This window comes from Eumetopias jubatus, unplaced genomic scaffold (assembly GCF_037043125.1).
Source record: "Eumetopias jubatus isolate StellerSeaLion01/CBP00866 unplaced genomic scaffold, mEumJub1_p1.0 scaffold_16, whole genome shotgun sequence".
In the NCBI taxonomy this organism is placed as follows: Eukaryota; Metazoa; Chordata; class Mammalia; order Carnivora; family Otariidae; genus Eumetopias; species Eumetopias jubatus.
Genome location: NW_028274822.1, coordinates 49,668,363 through 49,692,928, shown reverse-complemented (window position 1 = coordinate 49,692,928; position 24,566 = coordinate 49,668,363). Strand labels below are relative to the sequence as shown.

The following is a 24,566-nucleotide window of genomic DNA, read 5'->3' as shown; positions in this document are numbered from 1 at the left end:
TGAATGAAATCTTGTCAGCTGCAACATGGATGGATCTAGAGGGCGTAAGCTAAGTGAAATAAGTCAGAGAAAGATAAATACCGTCTGATTTCACTCATCTGTAGGAATTTAAGAAACAAAACAAAGAAAATAAAAGAGACAAAGACTCTTAAATATAGAGAACAAATTTGTGGTTACCACAGGGAGGTGGGTAGAGGAATGGGTGAAATAGGTGAAGGGAATGAAGAGTACACTTATCATGATGAACACTGAGTAATGTATAGAATTGTTGAATCATTATACTGTACACCTGAAACTAATACAAAACTGTATGTTAATTATACTGAATTTTTAAATTGTAGTTTCTAAAGTTTTAATCGCATTAATAATGTAATAATCAATTCATTTTCTTTTCTAATGAATAAGTAGTACATTTCTCATATTTATATTATACTTCCCTTTGCTCCACTAAGAGAAAAGGTTAAATAATATGCAATGAAAGACATTGTCTGACCTCAATATACTGCTCCATGTGTACCTTTCCCTCAGCAGAGAGAAACAGGAATTAGGAATTTCTTTTCTGTATTTCCTCAGGCTTCATCTGATATAGGTGAGCAAATCCCCATCCAACAGCTCAAACAATGTATTGTCAAAAAATTTTTACAAGGTCACACAAAGAGAGTCTTTGTATGGCATAACTGCCCAAATTGCAGTTTTTAATTTTTTTTAAGTAAGCTCCACTGACTGAGCCAGCCAGGTGCCCCTGCAGCATTTATTAAATCCTTTCAAAAACAGAATCACTAACATGAAAAACTGAGTAAGTGAGGATTAAATATAAGAATCTGAAGTAGAAAAACACAGTCTTTGTAACTGAAAAATAAGCTCCTACCACTAACTTAACATAATTCATTAAGTAATACTTCTCCAGAAAGTAAGTCATACACAAAATAAAAGATTTAAAATAAACAAAAGGACTTTTGGTATTGAGTCAAAGAATCGTAAGTAATTTATTTATTTATTTTTACGATTTATCAATATATGTAAACTAGTACTTTATTTTTATACTTCATTCCCCAAAAATGTTTTGGAAAAACATTTAAAACTTAAATAAAGAAACAATGGATTTTCTAAAGAAAAGTTAAGGTTGTCCAAGTTAGTTGACGTTTAGCTAATGTGCTTTGTTTCTGTTTTGGTCCCAATCTTATTGATCATCCAGGCCATTTTATTTTTTATTTTTTCATACTTAATTTAAACAAGGTAAGAAAGAAAAGCAATTCTACCCCAAAGAATGGTAGTAAAGATAAAAACAAAAAACAAAAAAGAATGGTGATAATCACACATTTGAAAAACACACGCAATAGTTCAGAAGGATTTAACTGGCCTATTTGGCAACCAGTATTGTTTTCTATCATACTGACAAAAATATCTCTGAACACTGAGAAATTCAAATAATATTTTCAAAGTTTACCTGGAACTTTATTCTCCCCTGTATCAATTTTTGCTTGACTGGGCAGAGCTGAAACAGTAGAGGTATTTCTCACTGGACTGTTTTCAAGCTTGGATTCCAAACACAGACTGAAATTCTGAATATATAAAATTCAAAATGTTAATATTTGCCTTCCTATCAACCTTTGGGACTCATCCCAAGATATTTTCAGTGAATTTTAGCATACTAAGAAAATTTAGATAATACTTTATAGTTGGAGTAATTCACACTGATATGCCTTAGGAGTCTCTTGATCTCCCCACAGCTACCCTCTTAGCATCAGTTCCCATTATTCCCCTTCATGCTATACTGAAAAACTTGCAAATTCCACAGATATATTCTATTTCTGCCTCTCTCATCTATCTAAATCTGCACTGTCCAATACAGTAGCCATGCCTTATCTGACTACTGAGCACTTAAAATGTCATTCGTATGAATGACTGATTTGAGATTATGTTGTAAGTATGAAACACACACCAGATTTTTAAGACTTACTACAAAAAAAAAGTAAAATATCTCAAGTTTTAATATGGATTACATGCTGAAATGATAGTATTTTTATATGATAGATTAAATAAAATATATTCATTTTACCAGTGTGTTATTCTTTTTAAGGTGGCTATCAGAAAATTTTAAATATGTGGTTCACATTACATTTCTACTGGTTAGTGCTGATCTAGAACCTTTCCCCCTGTATCAACTCATTACTTAAATATTAACCTTTTCCATGAAGCATTCTCCAAGTTTCCTCATGCCCTTTTCCCAAATCTGGAAAAATTCTCCATCTATTTCACCTCTACCTCTTTCATGTCCTTATTACTAATATCAATTAGTTGTTTTTGATTCACCTTCTGTAACTCTTAAGAGCAAAGAACATACTGTATTTATCTTTGTATTCCCAAGATCCCCTAAATCTTAACATTGGCTGGATCTGTATTTTCATTATTACACTCAACATGTAACATTATTTTTGAGTATTTTTGAAAAGGTGAACAATTTTCATCATTGAAAAAGCAGAAAAATTAAAAACAAGAACAATGACAAATTACTAATTAATCTCCATTAAATAGGAAGGAATTTAGCAAGTTACTCGCTTAAAAAAAACAAATATTAAAATAGCTAGGCTTTAAAATTCACAAAGTTCAAACTTTTTTTTAAAGATTTATTTATTTTAGAGAGAGCACATAAGAGTGGGAGGAGGGGCCGAGAGAGAGGGCAAAGAGGGAGAGAGAATCTCAAGCAAACTCCCCACTGAGCAAGGAGCCTGACAAGGGGCTCCATCCGAGAACCCTGAGATCATGACCTGAGCAGAAATCAAGAGTCCAGTACTTAACCGACTGAGCCACCCAGGTGCCCCATGTTCAAATAATTTAAATTCAGCCCAAAGAATTAAAAGAAGGCCTATCAAATGCTTAGCCTTATCAACCATCATTTCTCAGTACTGCTGAAACTGACATAAAAATTACAGGCAGCCCCCCCACAGAAAAAGATTTCGTATGATGTAAGGTTTGTTTTTATATTCTCCTTCCTCCCCTAGTATAACCCCGCTACACATTGAAGCCAGTCAATCTCAGTTTAAATCCTAGCTCTACCACTTAGAAGTCACTCAGTTGTTACCTAAATTTCTAAGCCTCACTCTCCTCACCTGTAATATGTAGGTAATAAGAGAAACTACAGCGTAGATTGTGGTGACAATTCTATGAAGCTCTCCTCTAACAAAGAGGCAGTGTTCACCAAAGGCTATTATGTCATTAACCAAAAGCTATTATGATGGTTCAACTAAGCTACCTCAATTTTTTTTTAAGATTTTATTTATTTATTTGATAGAGAGAGACAGACAGCAAGAGAGAGAACACAAGCAGGGGGAGTGGGAGAGGGAGAAGCAGGCTTCCCGCTAAACAGGGAGCCTGATGCGGGGCTCGATCCCAGGATCCTGGGATCATGACCCGAGCCAAAGGCAGACGCTTAATGACTGAGCCACCCAGGCGCGCCCTAAGCTACCTCAATTCTTAGTGCTCATGGCAAGAAGAGAAATCTCTTAAGTGACTGCTACAATGGAAATTCCTTAAAGGCAGGAAACGTTTCCTCTCCTGTAGCCCTAGCACAATGTCTTGGACACAGCAGGCACAACTATGTCTTGAACTGACCTGGTTACCACACTCCCTGATCACTCTGTGAAAGTGATCACATCACTGGTATTGGCGAAAATAGAAACAACCTGAAAGGGCTTTAGAAGAGGAAAACATAAACTGTGGCATATTCATTTACAGCTATTAAAATACCCATGTATTGATCATATGTTGACTGCACAAAACCAAGTTGCAAAAAAACCACACACACACACACACACACACACACACAACACACACAGACCAACTATGTTAGCATTTAACATTTCAGACATTTAATATTTAAACACTTAAAACACAACATAAAAACACATATAAAACATCTAAAACACAAACAGTGCTTTAGTATTCTTTACGGATATATATACACATAGACAGTGAAATCATAAAAATAAAAAAAGAAAAGATCCTCACCAACTTCACAAACATGTTTAACTCTGGGAAGAGAGGTGAATGGAAAGAAGAGGGAGATATGGCTTTTTCCTATATCTGTAACGTACTTCTCTTATTTTAAAAGACCTGAATTCAATAAAATGTTAGTTTTTGTCAAATTTGGGTGGTAGACACAAGTGTAACGTTAGTTTCTGTAGTATTCTTAATGTTTGAAATATCCAAGAATTTACAAATGTAAATAAAATTTTTAACACAAGTTTCATAGGACAGTTTCTTACAATGTACCTCAAGAGAGACGGACTGTACAAATCCAAAGTAAATTCCAGTAAAAGCAATATTATAGGTCAAAACAATGTGATCTAAGTAAGCATTCTATTCTAGTAGTTTATTCTAAAGGATTACATTTCTTAATCTTCAGTGTAAATCTCCACAAACGAGGGTTTCTTTTTAGTTAACATGCAATGTTACATTAATTTCAGCTGTACAACAGTGATTCAACACCTCTCTATACATTATGCTATGCTCACAAGTGTACCTACCATCTGTCATCATACACTACTACAATATCATTGACTGGATTCCCTATGCTGTAGCTTTTATTCCCATGACTGACTTCACAAACTGAGTTTTGACAGGCATTCATGTAGCAAGGAGTAGAAGATAAACCATGCAGCTACACCTGGAGTATAGCTATCAATACGCTGACAAAACATACCCTGAATAGAAAGCCACCCCACCTCTGATGGAAGCCACAATTGTTACTTACCCTGCCACTCACTACTTACTTCTAATTACTATCACTATTTGAATAATTACCTTCTAATTGGTGCTTTCATTACCATTTGTTCAGAAAATAAAATCTAAGAGTACCATATGGTATCTGTTCCCTTCAATTTGATTTGTACTCCACAAGGACAATGATCTATTTTCATGGCTTCTGGCATAAAGCCCAGACTCCTCACTCATTCGAATTTGCTCCTAGAACAAAATATCTCTAAAGAGAACTTTAAATCATTCCCAAAACTTTATGATGACTTAACTTTCTTCTCTACTCACAATGATTTTTTTCTCAAATGACCTAATGTTCAAAATACGTAACTGTAGAAAAAATGGTGGGCTGAGAATCAGAACACCTGAAAATTCAATCCTGTTTGTGCCCTCAAACACGTGACCTAAATCACATTCCTCTACTGTGCTCAGTTTTCTCAATACCAAACTAACCAACTGAAATAATTAGTGAAGTGTTTCAAAAATATATTATAGAGCTCCATGGTTCTATGCATAAAAAATTTCTGCCTATTGGTTTATATACTGGGATTTTACCTATGATTCAATTTGAAAAAAAAAATGGCTCAGCTGCTTTTAGTTTCAGACTACTTCCTCAGATAATCATTAAAGTTTCAAGCTATTAGATTCTGTTTACTTTTTTTAGATTCTGTTTTTCAAATTACTTGTCCATTTTAAAAAATTCTTTGCCACTACAATCTTATTCTTAAACTGAAGACTGAATTATTTACATCTTTCAGACATTTTATTTGCCCAACTGTTCACAATGTGATCACACAAGTCAAACTTAAAAGACATCCCTACTACTAGAAATATTTAATTTTTCAATTTTATCAGGTGGAAAAAAGGGGTTGATCTGCTGGCTGAAATTAATTTTAACAATTTGGTCAGAATAAGGCCCAAGCTTAATTTCTGTATTTTAGTCACTATGAAACATAGTTTCTGTAGTTACAATTAAAAGAAAAAGCGAATCAGTGTGTTAAAGTTAGGGGGTAAGCGAATGGGCAAAATGAGTGAAGGGGAGTGAGAGATACAGGTTTCCAGTTATGGAATGAATAAGTCATCGGAATAAAAGGTAGAGCATAGGAAATATAGTCAATGATATTATAATAGCATTGTATGGTAATAGGTGGTAGCTCCACTTGTGAGCAAAACATAATGTATAAAGATGTTAAATCACTATGTTGTACACCAGAAACTAACATAACGCTGTGCATCAATTATACTCAAAACAATTTTAAATAAGAAAAAGAAAAGCTAGGGTGCCTGGGTGGCTCAGTTGATTAAGCAACTGCCTTCAGCTCAGGTCATGATCCTGAAGTCCTAGGATCGAGTCCCGCATCAGGCTCCCTGCTCAGCAGGAAGTCTGCTTCTCCTTCTCATGCTCTCTACCATTCTCTCTCTCTCTCAATAAATAAATAAAAATTGTTAAAAAAAAAAAAAAGGCTAGAATTCAACAGGTTCATGCTGCATATAAAATAAAAATAAGGGGCGCTTGGATGGCTCAGTTGGTTAAGCATCTGCCTTCGGCTCAGGTCATGATCCCAGGGTCCTGGGATTGAGCCCCACATCGGGCTTCCTGCTCCGCGGGAAGCCTGCTTCTCCCTCTCCCACTCCCCCTGTTTGTGTTCCCTCTCTCGCTGGGTCTCTGTCAAATAAATAAAAATGTTAATAAAACAAAATAAAAATGAAAGATGAAAATAAGGAAGCAATGAGAACAATTTATGTAAAGGTCAGACATCTAAAGAAACCAGTAAGTTCTATCACTCACTACAAGACTGAGTTAATAAAACACTACTAACAACTGTACAGGGTACCTTAACAAATGACTTCTGTTTTTTATGACTTGATTCTTAAGATAAAATATGCTGTAAAAACTTATTTAATAGAAAGTACTCATGTACCTCTACTGTGCATAAAGAAAATAAATTACCTTATCTGGAGCTGATTCAAAAGAATCTTTCATCTGGTTATCCAACAGTGGGTCTGGGGGTAGTTTTATCTGATTATCCAAATGACAACTTTCAGGAGCCCTTTTTGTGGTTTTATTAACTTCAACTGTAACATCATTAGTTTTAACTTCTTCAGAATTAATTTCTTTCATTTCTTCCTGCTGGCAAGCTATATTTTTATCATTATGTGGTTTTGTCCCTAAAAATGTACTTTGAGTCGCTGGATGATGCATTTCTAAGGCTGGGAGTGAAAAACTGGTTCGTATTAAGCCCAATTTAGGGGAAACTTGAGAGTCCAACTTATTTTGCTGCACAGAGTTAAATTTTGAGAGTTTAATTTTAGTCCAGTTGGAGTTCTTTTTAGTTGAGCTGTTTATTCCATTTAGTATACATTTCACAGGCTTTGTTTTTCTACTGGGGAAGAAACGACTACATTGAACATCCTGATTTGTTTCCTTTTGATGAAGTATTTGTCTTTCATTATCAGTCTCCCCCAATTTTATTTCTGTAGGCTTCTCCATCTTTACACTTTCCATTTGTGAAGATTCCTTTTTTACCTCTACAGTATCGGACTCAATCTCACCAGCAATTTCTTCACAGAGCTGAAGAATGCTACCTCGTTTGCTCTTTCCCACTTGCTCCAGCTCATTATCTACACTTTGTTCAGGCACTGATGGCTGTGGACTTTTTTGGGATTTTGCACTAGTATTCACTTGTGTATAAACTGACTTCTTCACCTCATTCTTTTTAGAGACTGCTGAAGTAACCATTTTTGATCTATTTATCTCAGAAGTTACAGGCACAGATTTCGTTTCCTCTTTTCTAGCATTCTTCTGAAGACACTTTTCAGATGCTTTTATGCACTGAGAACTACAGTTAGAAGATGTTTGATGCTCTACTTTGCGTTTTTTTCCTTTGGGGGAATTTATTACTTCATTAATTACTAGATTTTCATCCTCTTTAGAGTCAGACTTTATTTCTGGTACTTTTCTTTTCACATGTTTTTGACTTGTTTTAACTTTATTAGATTTACTTTGAGAATTGTTACAGTGCTCTTTTCTTGGTGGCAAAGTCTGTTTAACTGCTTGAACCTGACCCTGAATTTCTCTATTACGCAGAGACCTTGTTGAAACTTCAGTTAACTGTTGTAGTCTTTGTGATCTCCGGTTAAGCTGTTCATTTGATTTAGAAGTTCCATGCACTGACTTTTTCTGAGGTAATTTCTTCTTTTTTGTAGATTCTTGTTGTGAATGTCCCTTCACAGTCACCATATTTTTGTTAATGGATTTACTAGCTTTTTTATCATTGGATGCGGCTTTTGTTGACCTTGTACTCATGCATGTTCCTAATTCAGGCTGATTTATTTTACTCTCACTAGAAGATTTAACCAGTGATTTTACAGTTTCCTTTGGACCTGATTTTTTTGCCAGATTCGTTTGAGAACCTTGAATTTGTGCTTCTAAATTCTTATCTTCACTTTTTTTAATAACATTGGAGGAATTTTCTTTTGATTTCTCCTGAATGGACATCATTCCTGAGTAAGGTCCTCCTTTTCTGAGTAGCTTTTGAGAGGATTTTCGTGTCCTGGTAGGTGCGAATGTTGAATGTCTAGTATTATTACCGAAGAGGTCTTAAGAATCAACTTTGAGGCTGATGTACATTTTCAACAAAAATACTAGTTTGCTTCAAGTAAGGTTTCGGTCATCCCTAGGACATGAGAAAAGCTGGGTATGAAGGCTGAAAGATATTTGCTTTACTTCTGGACAAGGCAATAGAAATTTGAGGAAAATTTAATTCTAATTTGATATTTTTAGAACTTTTTATGACAAAAACTTAATTCAGGTTCAATCTGTTTTGTTAATTTTTCAATTAATAATGGTATTCAGGCCTAGCCCTATTACTGGAGGAGTTATTTATCACTGACCTTTTTTGACAAAGATTTTGAAAGCTTTTTTCTTCTGAAGTCTACAGTTACTGGACTTCGATTCATTTGAAACATGTCTTACAGCTAACAGGTGTCTTTCCTTGTTTGCTGAGACTGTTAGTTTAAAGTTCTTATCTAACCTCTTTCGTTTAATAAAATACTCTATTAATATAGATTTCCTTTTGTGCTGCCATTTCTGAAAAATTAAAAAAAATTAAAATTAAATTTTATACAATCCAATATGGCAATGCTAATACTATACAGAAATACTGATTTATATAAACCTAATTCCTCCTTTTTAATTATTTAGTCTCTATATTTAAGGCTAATAGAATAAAGTATCCCAAAGTACATTCCTATAAGTAATCAGTAACTTGTTTTATATAAGCATAGAATAGTCAAAATTTATCAGTTTATTCCCTGAAGTTACTTACAATTCTTTTCCCACAAGACAGACTTGACCTTTCAGCCACCATAACTCATGAAAATTTGGCAAAATCATTCCTTAAAGTATCCTTAACACATTACACAGCACCTAAAAAAAAAAAAGTAGTTTTAAAAAATGTTTAAAAGGTGCAAATATGTAAATTTTCATTCACCACTCACCAAATACAACACTCCACAATTTTTTTTATTTTTATTTTTTTTAAGATTTTATTTATTTGACAGAGAGAGACACAGCGAGAGAGAGAACACAAGCAGGGGGAGTGGAGAGGGAGAAGCAGGCTTCGCGCCAAGCAGGGAGCCCAATATGGGGCTCGAACCCAGGACCCTGGGATCATGACCTGAGCTGAAGGCAGACGCTTAACAACTGAGCCACCCAGGCGCCCCAACACTCCACAATTTTAAGCTGTCCTATCATTAGTCTTCAGAACTCACTTTATACATACCACTTCATTTTAGTATTTCTAACCTGAAGTAAACAGTCCATTTTATGTTGTAAAAAAAAAGTTTTAAAATACAAAACACAATTCATAATACATACATATAATGGGCTAAACTGGTAAAATCCTATTTTGAGGGAAAAGAGTGCACACTACTTGTACATAGAAAAACACTGATACACAGTTAAAAAGGCAGATTTAAACACACATTTTCCTCTACTCTCACATAAAACCTACTTTAAAAAAGCAATAGATTAAAATAAGATAAAACCATGAACCCGAAGGATAAAGAGTAAATGGTAAAAATAAAAAATATGGAAGTTACAAAGAATGACAAATAACAACCTCTAGACTCAAGAAAACTTGAATCCTAAGCTGGAAATGGGGAAAGCCGAGAAGCAGCTCTACTTAAAACCATAGAATCTCCCAAAACTCAGGAACTGCCAACCCAGGCTCCACAGGAGATGAGGATGAAAGTAGGACTCAAAAAAGCAGGAAGATGCCAAGAGTGCCATTCCAATTACTAGCACCAGAAAACTGCCCTGTATCCCTGAAGACCCTAGTATAAATCTCTGGAAAGAGTGCAACAAAAGGCCTTTGGTCTGGCGGCTCATGAGTGACAGGTGAGGGGAGAAGTATCATACTGACAATAGACGGAATTAAGTAGGAGTACACACAGTGCTGAAACCCATTCCATCCACTTGAAAGTCCTCTCTGCCTAATGAAGAAACTCCTAGAGGAAGCAGCCAAGCCTGTACCGTCCTGGAAGAAAACTAGAAGACAGTTTTTTAATGAATTTGACAGGCCTAGAGATAAAAGAACTAAAAAAATACCCTCAGTTAAGTGTGCACATGCATGTGCACACACACTCACACCCTACAGTCAAGAAACTACCAGCCCACCCACCATCCAAACACACAAAACTTCCAAATCAGTTTTTAGTGTCTCACTTGTAACTCTGAGCAAACAAACAAGAATCAGAATACATGGAGAAAACCTTAAAATGAAAAAAAAAAACAAAAAACCAAAAGCCGGAAATAAATAGCTTGGCAGAAACAAACTATGCAAAGCCAAAAACTAAAACCAGGCGCCTGAGTTTCCAGATTTAAAGGGCCAATAGCATTTAGCACAAATGATTTTTAAAAAAAGATGTTAAGGGGTGCCTGGGTGGCTCGGGTCAGTTAAGCGTCTGCCTTTGGCTCAGGTCATGATCCTGAGGTCCAGGGATTGAGTCCCACATCGGCCTCCTTGCTCAGCAGGGAGCCTGCTTTTGCCTCTGCCTGCCATTCCCCCTGCTTATGCTCGCTCCCTCTCTCTCCGACAAATAAAATATTTAAAAAAAAAAAAGATGTTAAAAAGTGTATCATGAAGACAAAAAGATGATCCTCAAGCTTCTCGGGAGGAGGGAAAAATCCTGATCACATACATATTATACATGCAAATTATCATTTGCAAGGAAGAAAAAGAAAAACAAAAAATTATTAGTATGTGAATTTACAAAGGAGAATAAATTTTAAAAATTAAAAATCAAAATAAAAAGCTTTAAATAAACAACAATCAGCTGAAATACATAATAGAAGAAAATATCATATACCAGTTTATAACACACACATGCACAAATCAAACTTAGAATGTAATGGGGTGTAGATCTGTGTCACTTAGTTGTAATAATTAATAATTTAATTCCAACAAATCAATAGACAAGAGAAAACAAAGACTCCAAAAATAGGCCCAAGTGATTAAGAAAAGCTAGAACATATAAAGGTAGTATTAATTACTTTCAAATTAATGAAGAAAAGATTATTCAACAATTGGTGTCAGGACAAGTAGGTAACCATCTGGGTAATTTTGGTTTAAGAGTGAGGTTATGGGGCGCCTGGGTGGCTCAGTTGGTTGGGCGACTGCCTTCGGCTCAGGTCATGATCCTGGAGTCCCAGGATCGAGTCCCGCATCGGGCTCCCTGCTCAGCGGGGAGTCTGCTTCTCCCTTTGACCCTCTTCCCTCTCATGCTCTTTCTCTCTCAAATAAATAAAATCTTTAAAAAAAAAAAGTGAGGTTATGTCCAGGAAAAATTTAATCATTAAAAATTAATTAAAAGTTAAAATATAGTAAATTAAAATGTGTGAGAGTTTTAGTATTTATTTTCAGAGTGGGAAAAACTTTTAAGCATTGTCAGAAAATTCAGAAGCCAGGTTTGAGGAACAAAACTAGGGAAATACACTGGTAAGAAATAGCAAAAGCTATTTACCATGATATATTCACAGGAAAGAAACCACAGAAGGCTGGTGTGATAATAACAGAATAATTTAAGTTAGAACGAAGACAAAACACCATTTTTCACCTATCAGACTGGCCAAAGATCAGGAAGTTTAAGAACATGGTCTTGGCAAAGGTTTGTGACAGGTACTCTCTCATTAGTGCAGCTAATTCAGTGTCTACAAAGGACAATTAGGCAGTATCTATCAAATTATAAATGTTAATTTGAAGCAATTCCATTTGCAGGGCTTTATATTACAGACACACATGCACAAGTGTTCAAAGACACAAATAAATATAAAATTGCAGCACTGTATCAACAGAGTGAAAACCCCAGCAGACATCACTATAAGCTACTTATATAACTGACCCAATTATATATACACCCAACAGAACACCACGCAATCACATCAACTCAATTCCAAGCGAAATTTCCAGTCTTTTTATACAGAAACTGACAATCTGATTTTAAAACTTACATGGAAATGCAGAAACTATGTACAATAGTCAAAGCCTTTAAAAAAATTATTTTTTACAATACTGATACTATAAACTTCAAGACTTATAAATCTACAGTAATCAAGACAGTGTAATACTGATAAAGGAAGCAAAGATCAATGAAATAGAGAATCCAAAAACAGACCCATACATTTATGATCAATTAATTTTCAGCAAAAGTGCCAACACAAATCCATAGGGAAAACAAAGTCTGAAAAAATGGTGCTAGAACTACTGGAAACCTAAATAGAAGGGGAAAAAAAAAAGAACATCAACCCTTCCCTCATACAACCCACAAAAATAATTTGAGATTGACCAAAGAAATAAATATAAAACTACAAAGCTCAAGAAGAAAACAGGCAAAAATCTTTGGGGTAGACAGATTTTTTAAGGCAAGAATCCTACTCATTCTACGTATGACCATGTAAAAACCATGTTCAAAAATCTTCAAAGCAGGAGCACCTGAGTGGCTCAGTCGGTTAAGTACCCAACTCTTTGATTTCAGCTCAGGTCATGATCTCAGGATTGAGAGATCAAGCGCCACTCAGGCTCTGTACTGAGCAGGGAGTCGGCTTGAGATTCTCTCCCTCTTCCTCTGCCCCTCCCCACCGCTTTCTCTCATGTACATGCTCACTAATAAATAAATCTTAAAAAAAAAAATCGTCAAAGCAGCTCTATGCACAATAACCAAAATCTAAAAAAAAAAAAAAAGTTCAGGTGAATGGGTCAATAAAATGTAGTATATCAGTAATATAGAAAAGTACTCAGCAATCGAAAGGAACTATTGGAACAATATGATGAACCTCACAACCATTATGGTGAATGAAAAAAGGTGGACACAAAGAGTACATAATGTATGATTCCACTTGAAATTCTAGAAAAAGCAAACTATAGTTGATCCTTGAACAAAGCAGGGGTTGGAGTGCCGAACCCCAGCACAGTCAAGAATCTGCATATAATTTTTGACTCCCAAAAAATATGACTACTAATATGGCCTACTGTTGACCAGAAGCCTTATCAATAACATAAATATATATTTTGTGATATATGCATTTTATACTGTATTCTTATGATAAAGCTAGAGAAAAAATGTTAAGAAAATCATAAGGAAAAGAAAATAAACTTACAGGACTATACTGTATTTATTTATTTTTAAAGATTTTATTTATCCGACAGTGAGAGACACAGCGAGAGAGGGAACACAAGCAGGGGGAGTGGGAGAGGGAGAGGAGGCTTCCCGCGGAACAGGGAGCCCGTTCCCTGGGAACAGGGACCCTGGGCCCAGGACCCTGGGACCATGACCTGAGCCGAAGGCAGATGCTTAATGACTGAGCCACCCAGGCGCCCCTCTATACTGTATTTATTGATACCATAGTATCATTTATTGATACCAATTGATACCAATTGACATCGTTTCATAAGATGCATCATCAGTCAGAATCTACATCAATATTGTCCTAAATAATATAAAACACTATAAATTTAAATGCTATTACTAACACTAGATATCAAAAATGAAAACATGTGAAAAAAAAATTCATATTTACTTACAGATATAACAATTCACGCACTGATAATGAAGTGGCACTATGACTGCTTTACAGTAGCCCAGTGTAAGAGATCAGTTGCTTCACACTGGACTAGCATATACACTAATGAATGAATCGTTATACAATTTTGTCATGTCATGAAGTATTACAGTCATATTCATTAAGTCATACAATTATGTCATGAAGTATTACAGTCATATTCATTAACACTGCAAACACATTTTTTCTAAAAACCACTTACCTGCGATGATAGGCTGATATACAGTTTCTCCAATTACAAGAGAGAGAAGCATACTGTAATTCTTTGAAAGTTATAAAACAGTAAGAAAACTAACACATTATTAATTTTGTATTAAATATCACTCACCTTATGCCTACGTAAGGATAGGCTATCCACTTCCATACAAGTCTTGTACATGATTTTCTACACGATGAAAACTTAAGCAATGATGATGATGTTGACAGAAAACCGTCTCAGGCAGTTCTTGCCATTCAGTTATTAGATTTTCACACGAAGACACTCACACACACAACAGATAAGTTTATTAACTGTATGGCATGATGATTATTTACTATTCATTAAATGGAAGTGGATTATCATAAATGTCTTCATCCCTGTTGTTTTCACTCTTCATACTGAGTAGGCTGAGGAGGAGGAAGAGAGGAAGATGGTCTTGGTGTCTCAGGGTAGCAAAAGAGGTGAAGGTGAAAAGGAAGGCAGGAGAGGCAAGCCAACTTGGTGTACTTTACAGAAATACATTGTAATTTCCGTCTGACATTTTTGCTTTTTCATCTCTTTAAAAATGTTTCTACACAGTACCAATCCTTCCTCTAGCATTTGCTTTAGTTTCAGTACCCATATCATAGAAGGGTTCATGTCCGGACGCCTGGGTGGCTCAGTTGGTTAAGCGACTGCCTTCGGCTCGGGTCATGATCCTGGAGTCCCGGGATCGAGTCCTGCATCGGGCTCCCTGCTCAGCAGGGAGTCTGCTTCTCCCTCTGACACTCCCCCCTCTCTCATGTGCTCACTCTCTCTCTCATTCTCTCTCAAATAAAATCTTTAAAAAAAAATAAAGAAGGGTCCATGTCCTAGAAGAAGTCAAAAGCAGTCCTGAATAATTAGAATCCTTCTGCCAGACAGTCTAATGTCAATCTGTTTTCTGGCACTGCTTCATTGACATCTTCTTCTTCATCACCTGGCACTGGTTCAGATGTGTTTATCCTCATCAAGTCATCTTCTATTAATTCCTTTTGTGTGGCATCTATTAACTCTTGAATTTCTCCAAGATCTGTACCTTAAAACCCTTCACACCCCCCAACCCTTTTTTGCCATATCCACAATCTCTTTCATGATTTCCTTGATTGGTCTGTTGTAAATTCTGTGAAGTCACACACAACTTCTAGACACATTTTTCTTCTGCAGGAATTTACTGTTTTGGGCTTGATGGTTTTCATGGCTTGTTCTATAAACAATGATGGCATCCTCAATGATACAATCCTTCCAGACTTTCATGATGTTCTATCAGGGTTCTTTTCCATAGTGTTGAAAATCCTTTCTAGAGAGTACCATGTGTGATGAGCCTTAAAGGTCCTTAAGACCTCCTGATCTAGAGGCTAAATTAGAGATGTTGTGTTTAGGGGCAAGTAGACCACTTTGATGCCTTTTGTGCTGAACTCATCAGGTTCTGGGTACCCAGGGACATTGTCTAAGATCAAAAGAACTTTAAAAGGCAGTGCCTTACTGGCAAGGTACTTCCTGACTTAAGGGACAAAGTACTGATGGAACTAATCCCGAAAAAAGATTCTCATTGTTCAGGCCTTTTTGTTGTACAACCAAAAGTCTGGGGTGCCTGCTGGCTCGGTCAGTACAGCATGAGACTCTGATCTCAGGGTCCTGAGTTTGAGCCCCACCTTGGATGCAGAGATTTAAAAAAAACTTCACCTCTTTTGCTACCCTGAGACACCAAGACCATCTTCCTCTCTTCCTCCTCCTCAGCCTACTTCATCGGGCAGTCGGTTTTTATCTTTTCCATTCAAGGTTTGAAGATTAGCAGCTTTACACATAGGACATTCCTGGTCATAAACCCAATTGCATTTGCACAAAACAGAAGAATTGGCCTATCCCTTCCTACCTTAAATCCTAAGGCTCATTTCTCTTCCATATTAATAAATGTCCTTTATGGTATTTTTTTTCCAGAATAGGGCACTTTTTGTCTGCATTAAAAAAAAACCTGTTCAGGCAAATATTCTTTCTCCTCAATGATTTTCTTAATGCCATCTGGGAACTCATCTGCTGCCTCTTGGTCAGCAGAAGCTGTTTCTCCTGTTTTCTTGACATTTTAAAAATCACACCTTTTTCTAAAATTATCAAACCATTCTTTGCTGGCACTAAATTCTCCAGCTTTAGAACCCTTCACCTTCCTTTTGCTTTTAGTTGTCCTATATTGACTTCACCTTTCCTCAAATCATATTACAGTCTATAGGTATGCCTTTTCTATAGCAACCCTGCACCCACATAAAAGCTGCATTTTCAATACAAGATAAAAAGGTATTTCAAAAAGTACAAGGTTTTGACGCCTTCTGGCATAACTGCAGCAACAGCTTCAAGAATTTCCTTTTCTTTTCCTATGATGGTCCTTATGCTGGATTCATTTATCTTGAACTGGCAGGCAACTGTAGCTGCAGGTCTCAATCTATGGTACTTAAACAATTCAACACTTTCTTATAATGTCATGACTTTTCCCTGCTCCTTGGGAGCACTTCCAGCATTACTAGTGGCACTTGAAATGGGTCCCATGGTGTTATTCAAGGTTTACAGTACTGCAAATACGCAAAAACTGCACAGATCACTTTTTACTGTGATACGCAATTTACTGCAGAGACAAACTGCTCACAGAGATGATTAGCATCACACCACCATGTTTTAAGCAGACTCAAACACCTAAGCTCACCACAATAGCAACATGAGATGACTACAAAATAATTACAGTAGTACAGTATGTACTAAAGTTTATGCAGTTATGATTTAATACTGCATCTTTATGTTTGTTTTGATTTTTTACTGTAAATGATGCAATGTATGGTCTGTGTTTGCATACATTTTAATAAATTTTAACTTTTTATAATAGATCTGTGAATATTTTATGGTAGTAAGTAATAAACTACATATATTCTATGCATTCATGAAACACCTTTTTAATTTTTCAGTATTTCTAAGCTACATGGTTTCTCTGCAAGTTTTTTTCAAATTGCCACAAATCTCAAAAAAAATTTTTCAATTTATTTATTGAAAAAAATCTGCATAAGTGGACCCCCACAATTCAAACTAATGTTGTTCAAGGGTCAACTGTAATCTACAGTAAGACAGCAAATGAGTCTTTCCCTAAGGTCAGGAGAGGAGGGAGAGACAGACTTTTGGAAGTGATGGAGATGTTCTGTGTCTTGACTGTAGTGGTGGTTTCAAGAGTGTGTATATCTGTCAAAATCCACCAAATTGTACAGTTTAAGAGAGTGGAGTTTACTGTACATAAATTATACCTTAATAAAGCTGTCAAAAAAAATAGTGCTGTAAGTAACTGAAATGGACCTACACCTACAACCAAGAAGCATTGTTAAACCAAAAAACAGCAAGGTGCAGTAAGAGGGTAAAAACAGCAATCTTTTAGAAAAAGAGTGGGAGAAAGGAAATGCACAGAAACATATGCTTGCTTATGCACACATTAGGTATAGAAAGATACATAATATAATAGTGAAGATTTCCGGGGAAGAGAACTACAAAACCAAGTGTCAGGAGTGTGAAAAAGCTTACTTTTCACTATATACCCATTCAAATGTTTTATTATATAGAGATAAAACCTAATCAAAATTAAAATATTATATTTCTCTGAAAATAAGTTATATTTAGCACACTGACTAATTCATCTTGGAAGGCACTATATTATAAAAGTATAAGCCACTTACCTTACCGAGACAAAAATCACATAACACCGTTTCTTTAAGTTGACTGATAACGCTTCCAATGAATGATGCTTCTAATAACTTCCTGTGTTTGGGAATTAATCCTAAAAGAAAAAAAAAATCCTGTAACTAAAGTAAAACAATCTATTAAAACACATAAGAATATAAAAGTACTATTGTCTACTAACTCATATTAAAACAGCTTAAGACTAAGCTAGACTAAGTAAACAACTGCCTAATAACAATGTAAAGCATCACATATCTCACTTTTACATCATATAATAGATTAGGTTTTTCTTCAAATACAATCACCACCTCCAAACCTCCACTGCATGGAAGGAGTATATTTTCCTTCTCAACTGGTGCTGAGCTTCACCACATGCCTTCCTTTGGCCTCATGGTGGGCAGAGTATACTTCCCTGCCCCCATAACCTTAGCCATCTAACTTGGTTTGGCCAATGGTATATTAAGAGAAATGATGCAGAGGTTTGAAATGTCTTTGTGCAGCTGGGCTTGCCCTCTTGCACCTCTGCCATCACCGTAAGAGCTTCACCAGGTAGATGAAGGCAGCCCTTCAGCCTAGACCCCAGAATAAACAAAGAGTAGAACTGAGCCAAACCCCAAATGAGGTGACAAGCCAAACCCACAGTGAGAAATAAAGCCCACCCATATCGACAGCTGCCCACCAAGCCTAACCTAAGTCACCTAACGCACAGCTGCTCTGCAGATATGTGATCAATTAACTGCTGTTTTAAGCCACCGAGCTCTAGGGCAGTTTCTTATACAGCAACAGCTAATACATATTGTGATTAATTTTTACTTTCTGAGCTCTAAACTTACCAAAGATTAAGCCCCAGAAACATAACAAAAAAAGAAAGCTCATTTATATTACTTTAGTACTTTAGCACTAAGAATTATAATTTTTAAAATGATGAATATTCTTTTTACATCTATTTCTCCCAATTTCTAAGTATTTTAATACATTTGGCAGTTGGGACCTACCTTATAAAAGAGATAAACTGATACACAACTCTACAGTATTTGTCAATCATCTGTTCAAGGTGTGCTAAGGACCACTTCAATTCTCACGCAACCAGTACTAATCTAGCATTACACAACTTAATAAACCCCCTTTCTTTATAACCCTTAATATCTTGCAAATAAGAACTGAAATGCACCCTCTCACCTGTTAACAAATTGACAAGCCCCTCCTACACAACCCAGAGCTAGATTAATATAATCCTAATGAAAACAATATCAGGGTCAAAAAAACACAATTAAGCTTTACATAAAATGACCACTTCAGAAATCCTAAAATAACATTTATATTTGGGCGCCTGGATGGCTAGTCAGTTAAGCGTCTGCCTTAAGCTCAGGTCATGATCCCAGAGTCCTGGGATGAGACCCACGTCAGGCTCCCTGCTCAGTGGGGAGCCTGCTTCTCCCTCTCCCTCTGCCCCTCCCTGTGCTTGTACTCTCTCTCTCTGACAAATAAATATAGAAAAAAATAACATTTATATTTTACCACAAAAGAAATCTTACAAGGCACATTAGAAAATACTGAGAATTTAACAATAATCCATTTCCCACAGTGCTTTATAATAAAATGTACTCAAATTTTAATTATTAAAATATTTGGATTATAGGGGTGCCTGGGTGGCTCAGTTGGTTAAGCGACTGCCTTTGGCTCAGGTCATGATCCCAGCGTCCTGGGATCAAGCCCCGCATCGGGCTCCCTGCTCCGCGGGAAGCCTGCTTCTCCCTCTCCCACTCCCCCTGCTTGTGTTCCCTCTCTCGCTGTCTCTCTCTCTCTCTCTCTCTCTCTCTCTCTCTGCCAGTTAAATAAATAAATAAAATCTTAAAAAAAAATTTAAGATTTTATTTATTTGAGAGAGACAGCACATAAGCGGGGGGGGAGGGTGTAGACAGAGGGAGAGGGAGAAGCTGACTCCCTGCTGAGCAGGGAGCCAGACATAGGGCTTGATCCCAGGACCCTAAGATCATGACCTGAGCCAAAGGCAGATGTTTAACTGACTGAGCCATCCAGGCACCCCATGATTATAAAAAAAATTTTTAAACAGAAAGGAAAAAAAAAGAAAAAATTTGGATTGTATATCACCCAATGTATTTTAATATTAAAGTCATTTTTTTAAAAAACATTCCATGATTAGGGCACCTGGGTGGCTCAATCAGTTGAGGGTCCAACTCTTGATTTCGGCTCAGTTCATAATCTCAGGGTTGTGGGATCAAGCCCCATGTCGGGGCTACACACTCAGCAGGGAAGTCTGCTTGAAATTCTTTGCCCCTCCCCTCTCTGAAATAAATTTTTAAAAATATCCAAAAAAACATTTTATGACTGAGATATAATTCCTTACCATAAAATCCACCTCTTTATAGTATACAATTTAGTGGGTTTTAGTACATTCAGAGTTGTGTAACAATTGCCAGTATCTAATTCCAGAATATTTTCATGACCTCAAAAAAATCCCCCAAAAAACATGCTCATTAAAAGTCATTCTCCATTACCCCTCCCTCCAGCCCCTGGCAACTATAAATCTACCTTCTGTTTTTATGGTTTGACTATTCTAGACGTTGCATATAAATGGAATCATACAACATATGGTCGCTGTGACTGGCTTCTTTCATGTTTTCAAGGCTCAAATAACATAGCATTTATCAGTAATGCCCTATGATTTTTATGGTTGAGTACTATCCCACTGTACAAACATGCCACATTTTAACTATTAATCAGTTCATGGATGTTTGATAGTTTTTTTTTTTAAGATTTTATTTATTTAGGGGCACCTGGGTAGATAAATCTTTTTTTTTTTTAAGATTTATTTATTTATTTGACAGAGAGAGAGAGAGAGACAGCGAGAGGGAACACAAGCAGGGGGAGTGGGAGAGGGAGAAACAGGCTTCCTGCGGAGCAGGGAGCCCGATGCAGGGCTCAATCCCAGGACCCCGGGATCACAACCTGAGCTGAAGGCAGACGCTTAACAACTGAGTGACCCAGGCACCTGTGACAGATTGTTCCTACTTTGTGGCTATCACAAATAATGCTATGAACAATCCTAATGAGTTTTGTGTGAACACAGGTTTCCAGTCTTTTGGTTATACACAAAGAAGTATGACTGCTGGACTGTATGATAGTTAACTTCAGACGGACTGTTTTCCAAACCAGCTGTATCCTTTTACATTTCCACCAGCCATGTAGGAGGGTACCAATTTCTCTACATCCTGGTCAGCATTTTTTTACTATCTTTTTAAACTTTAGCATCCTTTTGGGTGTAAAGTGGTATCTCACTGTACTTCTGATTTATATTTTCCTAATGACTAATTAGGTGAGCATCTTTTCATGAGCTTATTGGCCATTTGTATTTCTTCTCTGCAGAAATATACATTCATATCCTTTCCTCTTTTTAAATTGGGTCGCTTTTCTTTTTCTTATTGAGTTGTAACAGTTCTTTATCTAGATATTAGACTCAGCAGGTGCATCGCTTACAGATATTTTCTCCAATTCTGTTACTTGTCGCCTCATTTTCTTGATAGAGTCCTTTGATGCACAAGTCTTTATTTTTAGTTATGTCCAATTAATCTATTTTTCTTTGGTTTCTTATGATTAGATGTCATATCCAAGAAACCACTACCTAATTCAAAACCATGAGGATTTACATCTGTTTTCTTCTAGGAGTTTTATAGTTAGCTTACATTTAGATCTGGTCAATCTTGAGTTCATTTTGTATATGGTACAAAGTAGGAGAAAAACCTTCATTCTTTTGCAGGTGAATATACAACTGTCAGAGCATCATTTGTTAAAGACCATTCTTTACTGAATTGTCTTGGAAATATTGTCAAAAATCAACTGCCAGTAAACATATGGGTTTAATTCTGGACTCTCTATATTGTTCCACTCATCTATATGATGTTATGCCAGTACCACAAATCTCTTAATTACTGTAGCCTTGTAGTAAACTTTTTCTGAGATATAATCGACATATTGTATGAGTTTCAGGGATATAATACATTGATATGATACTTGTGTAGATTAACATGATCACCACAATAAACCTATTTAACATGTGTCATCATACATAGTTACTAAAATCTTTTTTCTTGTGATGAAAAGTTTTAAGATCTACTCTCTTAGCAACTTCCAAATATACAGTATTATTTTTTTTAAAGATTTTATATATTTATTTGAGAGAGCAGAGCGAGAGAGAGAGAGCACAAGCAGGGGTAGAAGGGCAGGGAGCCCAACATGGAGCTTGATCCCAGGACCCTGGACCTGAGCCAAAGGCAGACACTTAACCAACTGAGCCACCCAGGCACCCCACGAAACATTATTATTATAGTCACCAAGCTGTATATTACATCCCCATGACTTATTTATTTAACTGAAAGTTTGAATTTTTTGGCCCCCTTCCCCTTCACCCATTTCACCTACCCCCCACCTATGGCAACCACCAATCTGTTCTCTGTACCTATGAACTTAGTTTTTTATTTTTGTTTTTAGATTCTGCATATAAGTGAGATCAAACAGTATTTGTCTTACCTATTTCACTTAGCATAATGACCTTAAGGTCCATCCATGTTGTCACAAATGCAAGATTTCATTTTTTTATGGCTGAGTAATATTCCATTGTGTATATAGTCCACTGTATATATTTTTATATATGTATATATAAAAATATATATATTTTTTCTTTATCCATTCATCAATGGATATTTACGCTGTTTCCTTAACTATTGTAAATAACGCTGCAATGAACAGGGATGCATATATCTTTCTGAAATAGTATATTTGTTTTCTCCTGACAAATACCCAGGACCTTATGGTAGTTCTCTTTTTTATTTTTTAAGGAAACTTCATATTGTTTTCCATGCTGGCTGTACCCATTCACATCTCCACTGAGAGTGAACAAAGGTTTCCTTTTCTTCACATCCTTGCCAATATTTGTTATTTGTTGTCTTTTTGATAATAGTCATTCTAACAGGTGTAAGACGGTATTTCATTGTAGTTTTGATTTGCATTTTCCTGGTGAATCGTGATGTTGAGCATCTTTCCATGTACCTATTGGCCATCTGTATGTCTTCTCTGAAAAAAAAAGTCTATTCAGATCTTCTGCCCATTTTTAATTGGATTGTTTATATATTTTGGATATCAAGCACTTATCAAATAGATAATTTGCAAATATTTTCTTCTATTCTATAGGTTACCTTCTCGTTTTGTGATGGTTTCCTTTGCCATGCAGAAGCTGTTTTTAGTATGATGCAGTCCCCCACTTGTTATTTTTGTTTTGTTGCTTTTGCTTTTTTTTTTAAGATTTATTTATTTGAGACAGAGGGAGCACACGTGCGTGCATGCATGAAGGAGGAACAGAGGGAGTGTCCTGAGCAGACTCCACACCCAGCATGGAGCCCAACACAGGGTTCGATTCCACAACCCCAAGACCATGACCTGAGTTGAAACCAAGAGTCAGACACTTAACTGACTGCGCCACCCAGGTGCCCCTGTTGCTTTTGTTTTTAATGTATATTCACAACATCATCACCAAGACCTATACCAAGGAGCTTACCCCCTATGTTTTTTTTCCAGGAATTTATGGTCTCAAGTCTTATATTCAAGTCTTTAATCCATTCTGAGTAATTTTTTGTATAATTTAAGATAGTGGCCCAGTTTCATTCTTTTGGATGTGGCTGTCCAGTTTTCCCATCAACATTTATTGGAGACTATCATTTCCCCATCATACGCTCTTGGCTCCCTTTGTAGTTAAGTTCTGAAATAAGGAAGTGTGAATCTCTCAACTTTGCCATTCTTTTTCAAGATTATTTTGGCTATATGATATTAATTTTAGGATCAGCTTGTGAACTTCTGCAAAAAAGTCAGCTAGGATTTTAATAGGTACTGCACTGAATCTGTAGATAATTTGAGGAATACTGCCATCTTAGTAGTAAGTCTTCCAATCCTTGAACATGGACAGCTTTTCATTTATGTCATCTTTAGTTTTTTAAATGATGTTTTAGAATTTTCAGCATGCAAGGCTTGTACTTCATTTGTTAAATTTATTCCTAAGTACTTTATTCTTTTTTGATTCTATTATAAAAGGAATTGGTTTCTTAATATCCTTTTTAGATGATTCATCACTAGTATACAGAAATACAACTAATTTTTGTACATTGATCTTATATAACCTTGCTGAATTCACTTATTAGTACTAATTGGCTCTGGGGCCTTTTTTGTGGATTTCTTAGAATTTCCTACATATAAGATCATGTCATCTGCAAAACTGTTTTATTTATTCCTTTCCAATCTGGATGCCTTTATTTCTTTTTCTTACCTCAATTCCCTGGCTAGAACCTCCAGTACAATGGTGACTAAAAGTGGCAAGAGCAGGGATGCCTGGGTGGCTCAGTTGGTTAAGCCTCTGCCTTCTGTGCCATCCTGCTCAGCGGGGAGCCTGCTTCTTCCTCTCCTTCTGCTTGCCGCTCCCCCTTCTTATGCTCTCTCTGATAAATAAAATCTTAAAAAAAAAAACCTTCAGTCTTTCACCATAAAGTATGATGTTAGAGATAGGCTTTTCATAGATGCTCTTCTATTCCTTTCTTAAGTGTTTTTATCATGAAAGGGTGTTGGATTTTGTCAAATGCTTTCTCTACATCTGCAGAGGTGATCATGTGTCTCTCCCCCCTTTATTCCATTAACATAGTATATTACTTTGACTTTCCTCAATCTTATAAAAAGCTTCTAACAAGAAAACCTATAGCTTAC

General features: G+C 36.2%; 1 protein-coding gene across 9 annotated transcripts in view; it reads right to left on the bottom strand.

Annotated features, from left to right (window-relative positions):
• The window catches only part of ESCO1 (establishment of sister chromatid cohesion N-acetyltransferase 1), an 84,436-nt gene that overhangs the window by 42,121 nt on the left and 17,749 nt on the right, over positions 1 to 24,566 (bottom strand). For 5 of the 9 annotated variants that reach the window (XR_003607458.2, XR_003607457.2, XR_015766940.1 and 2 more), the window contains exons 2-6: positions 17,798 to 17,898; positions 14,205 to 14,482; positions 9,084 to 9,184; positions 6,707 to 8,845; positions 1,448 to 1,562 (exon numbers count right to left, since the gene is read on the bottom strand). Coding sequence is in view for 6 of the 9 variants with exons in the window: in XM_028092531.2 (XP_027948332.1) it covers positions 1,448 to 1,562; positions 6,707 to 8,257 (1,666 nt within the window). In the remaining 3 variants the exon portion in view is untranslated. The remainder of the gene's footprint in view (positions 1 to 1,447; positions 1,563 to 6,706; positions 8,846 to 9,083; positions 9,185 to 14,204; positions 14,483 to 17,797; positions 17,899 to 24,566) is intronic. The other 4 variants (XM_028092529.2, XM_028092528.2, XM_028092527.2 and 1 more) reach the window with 4 other exon arrangements.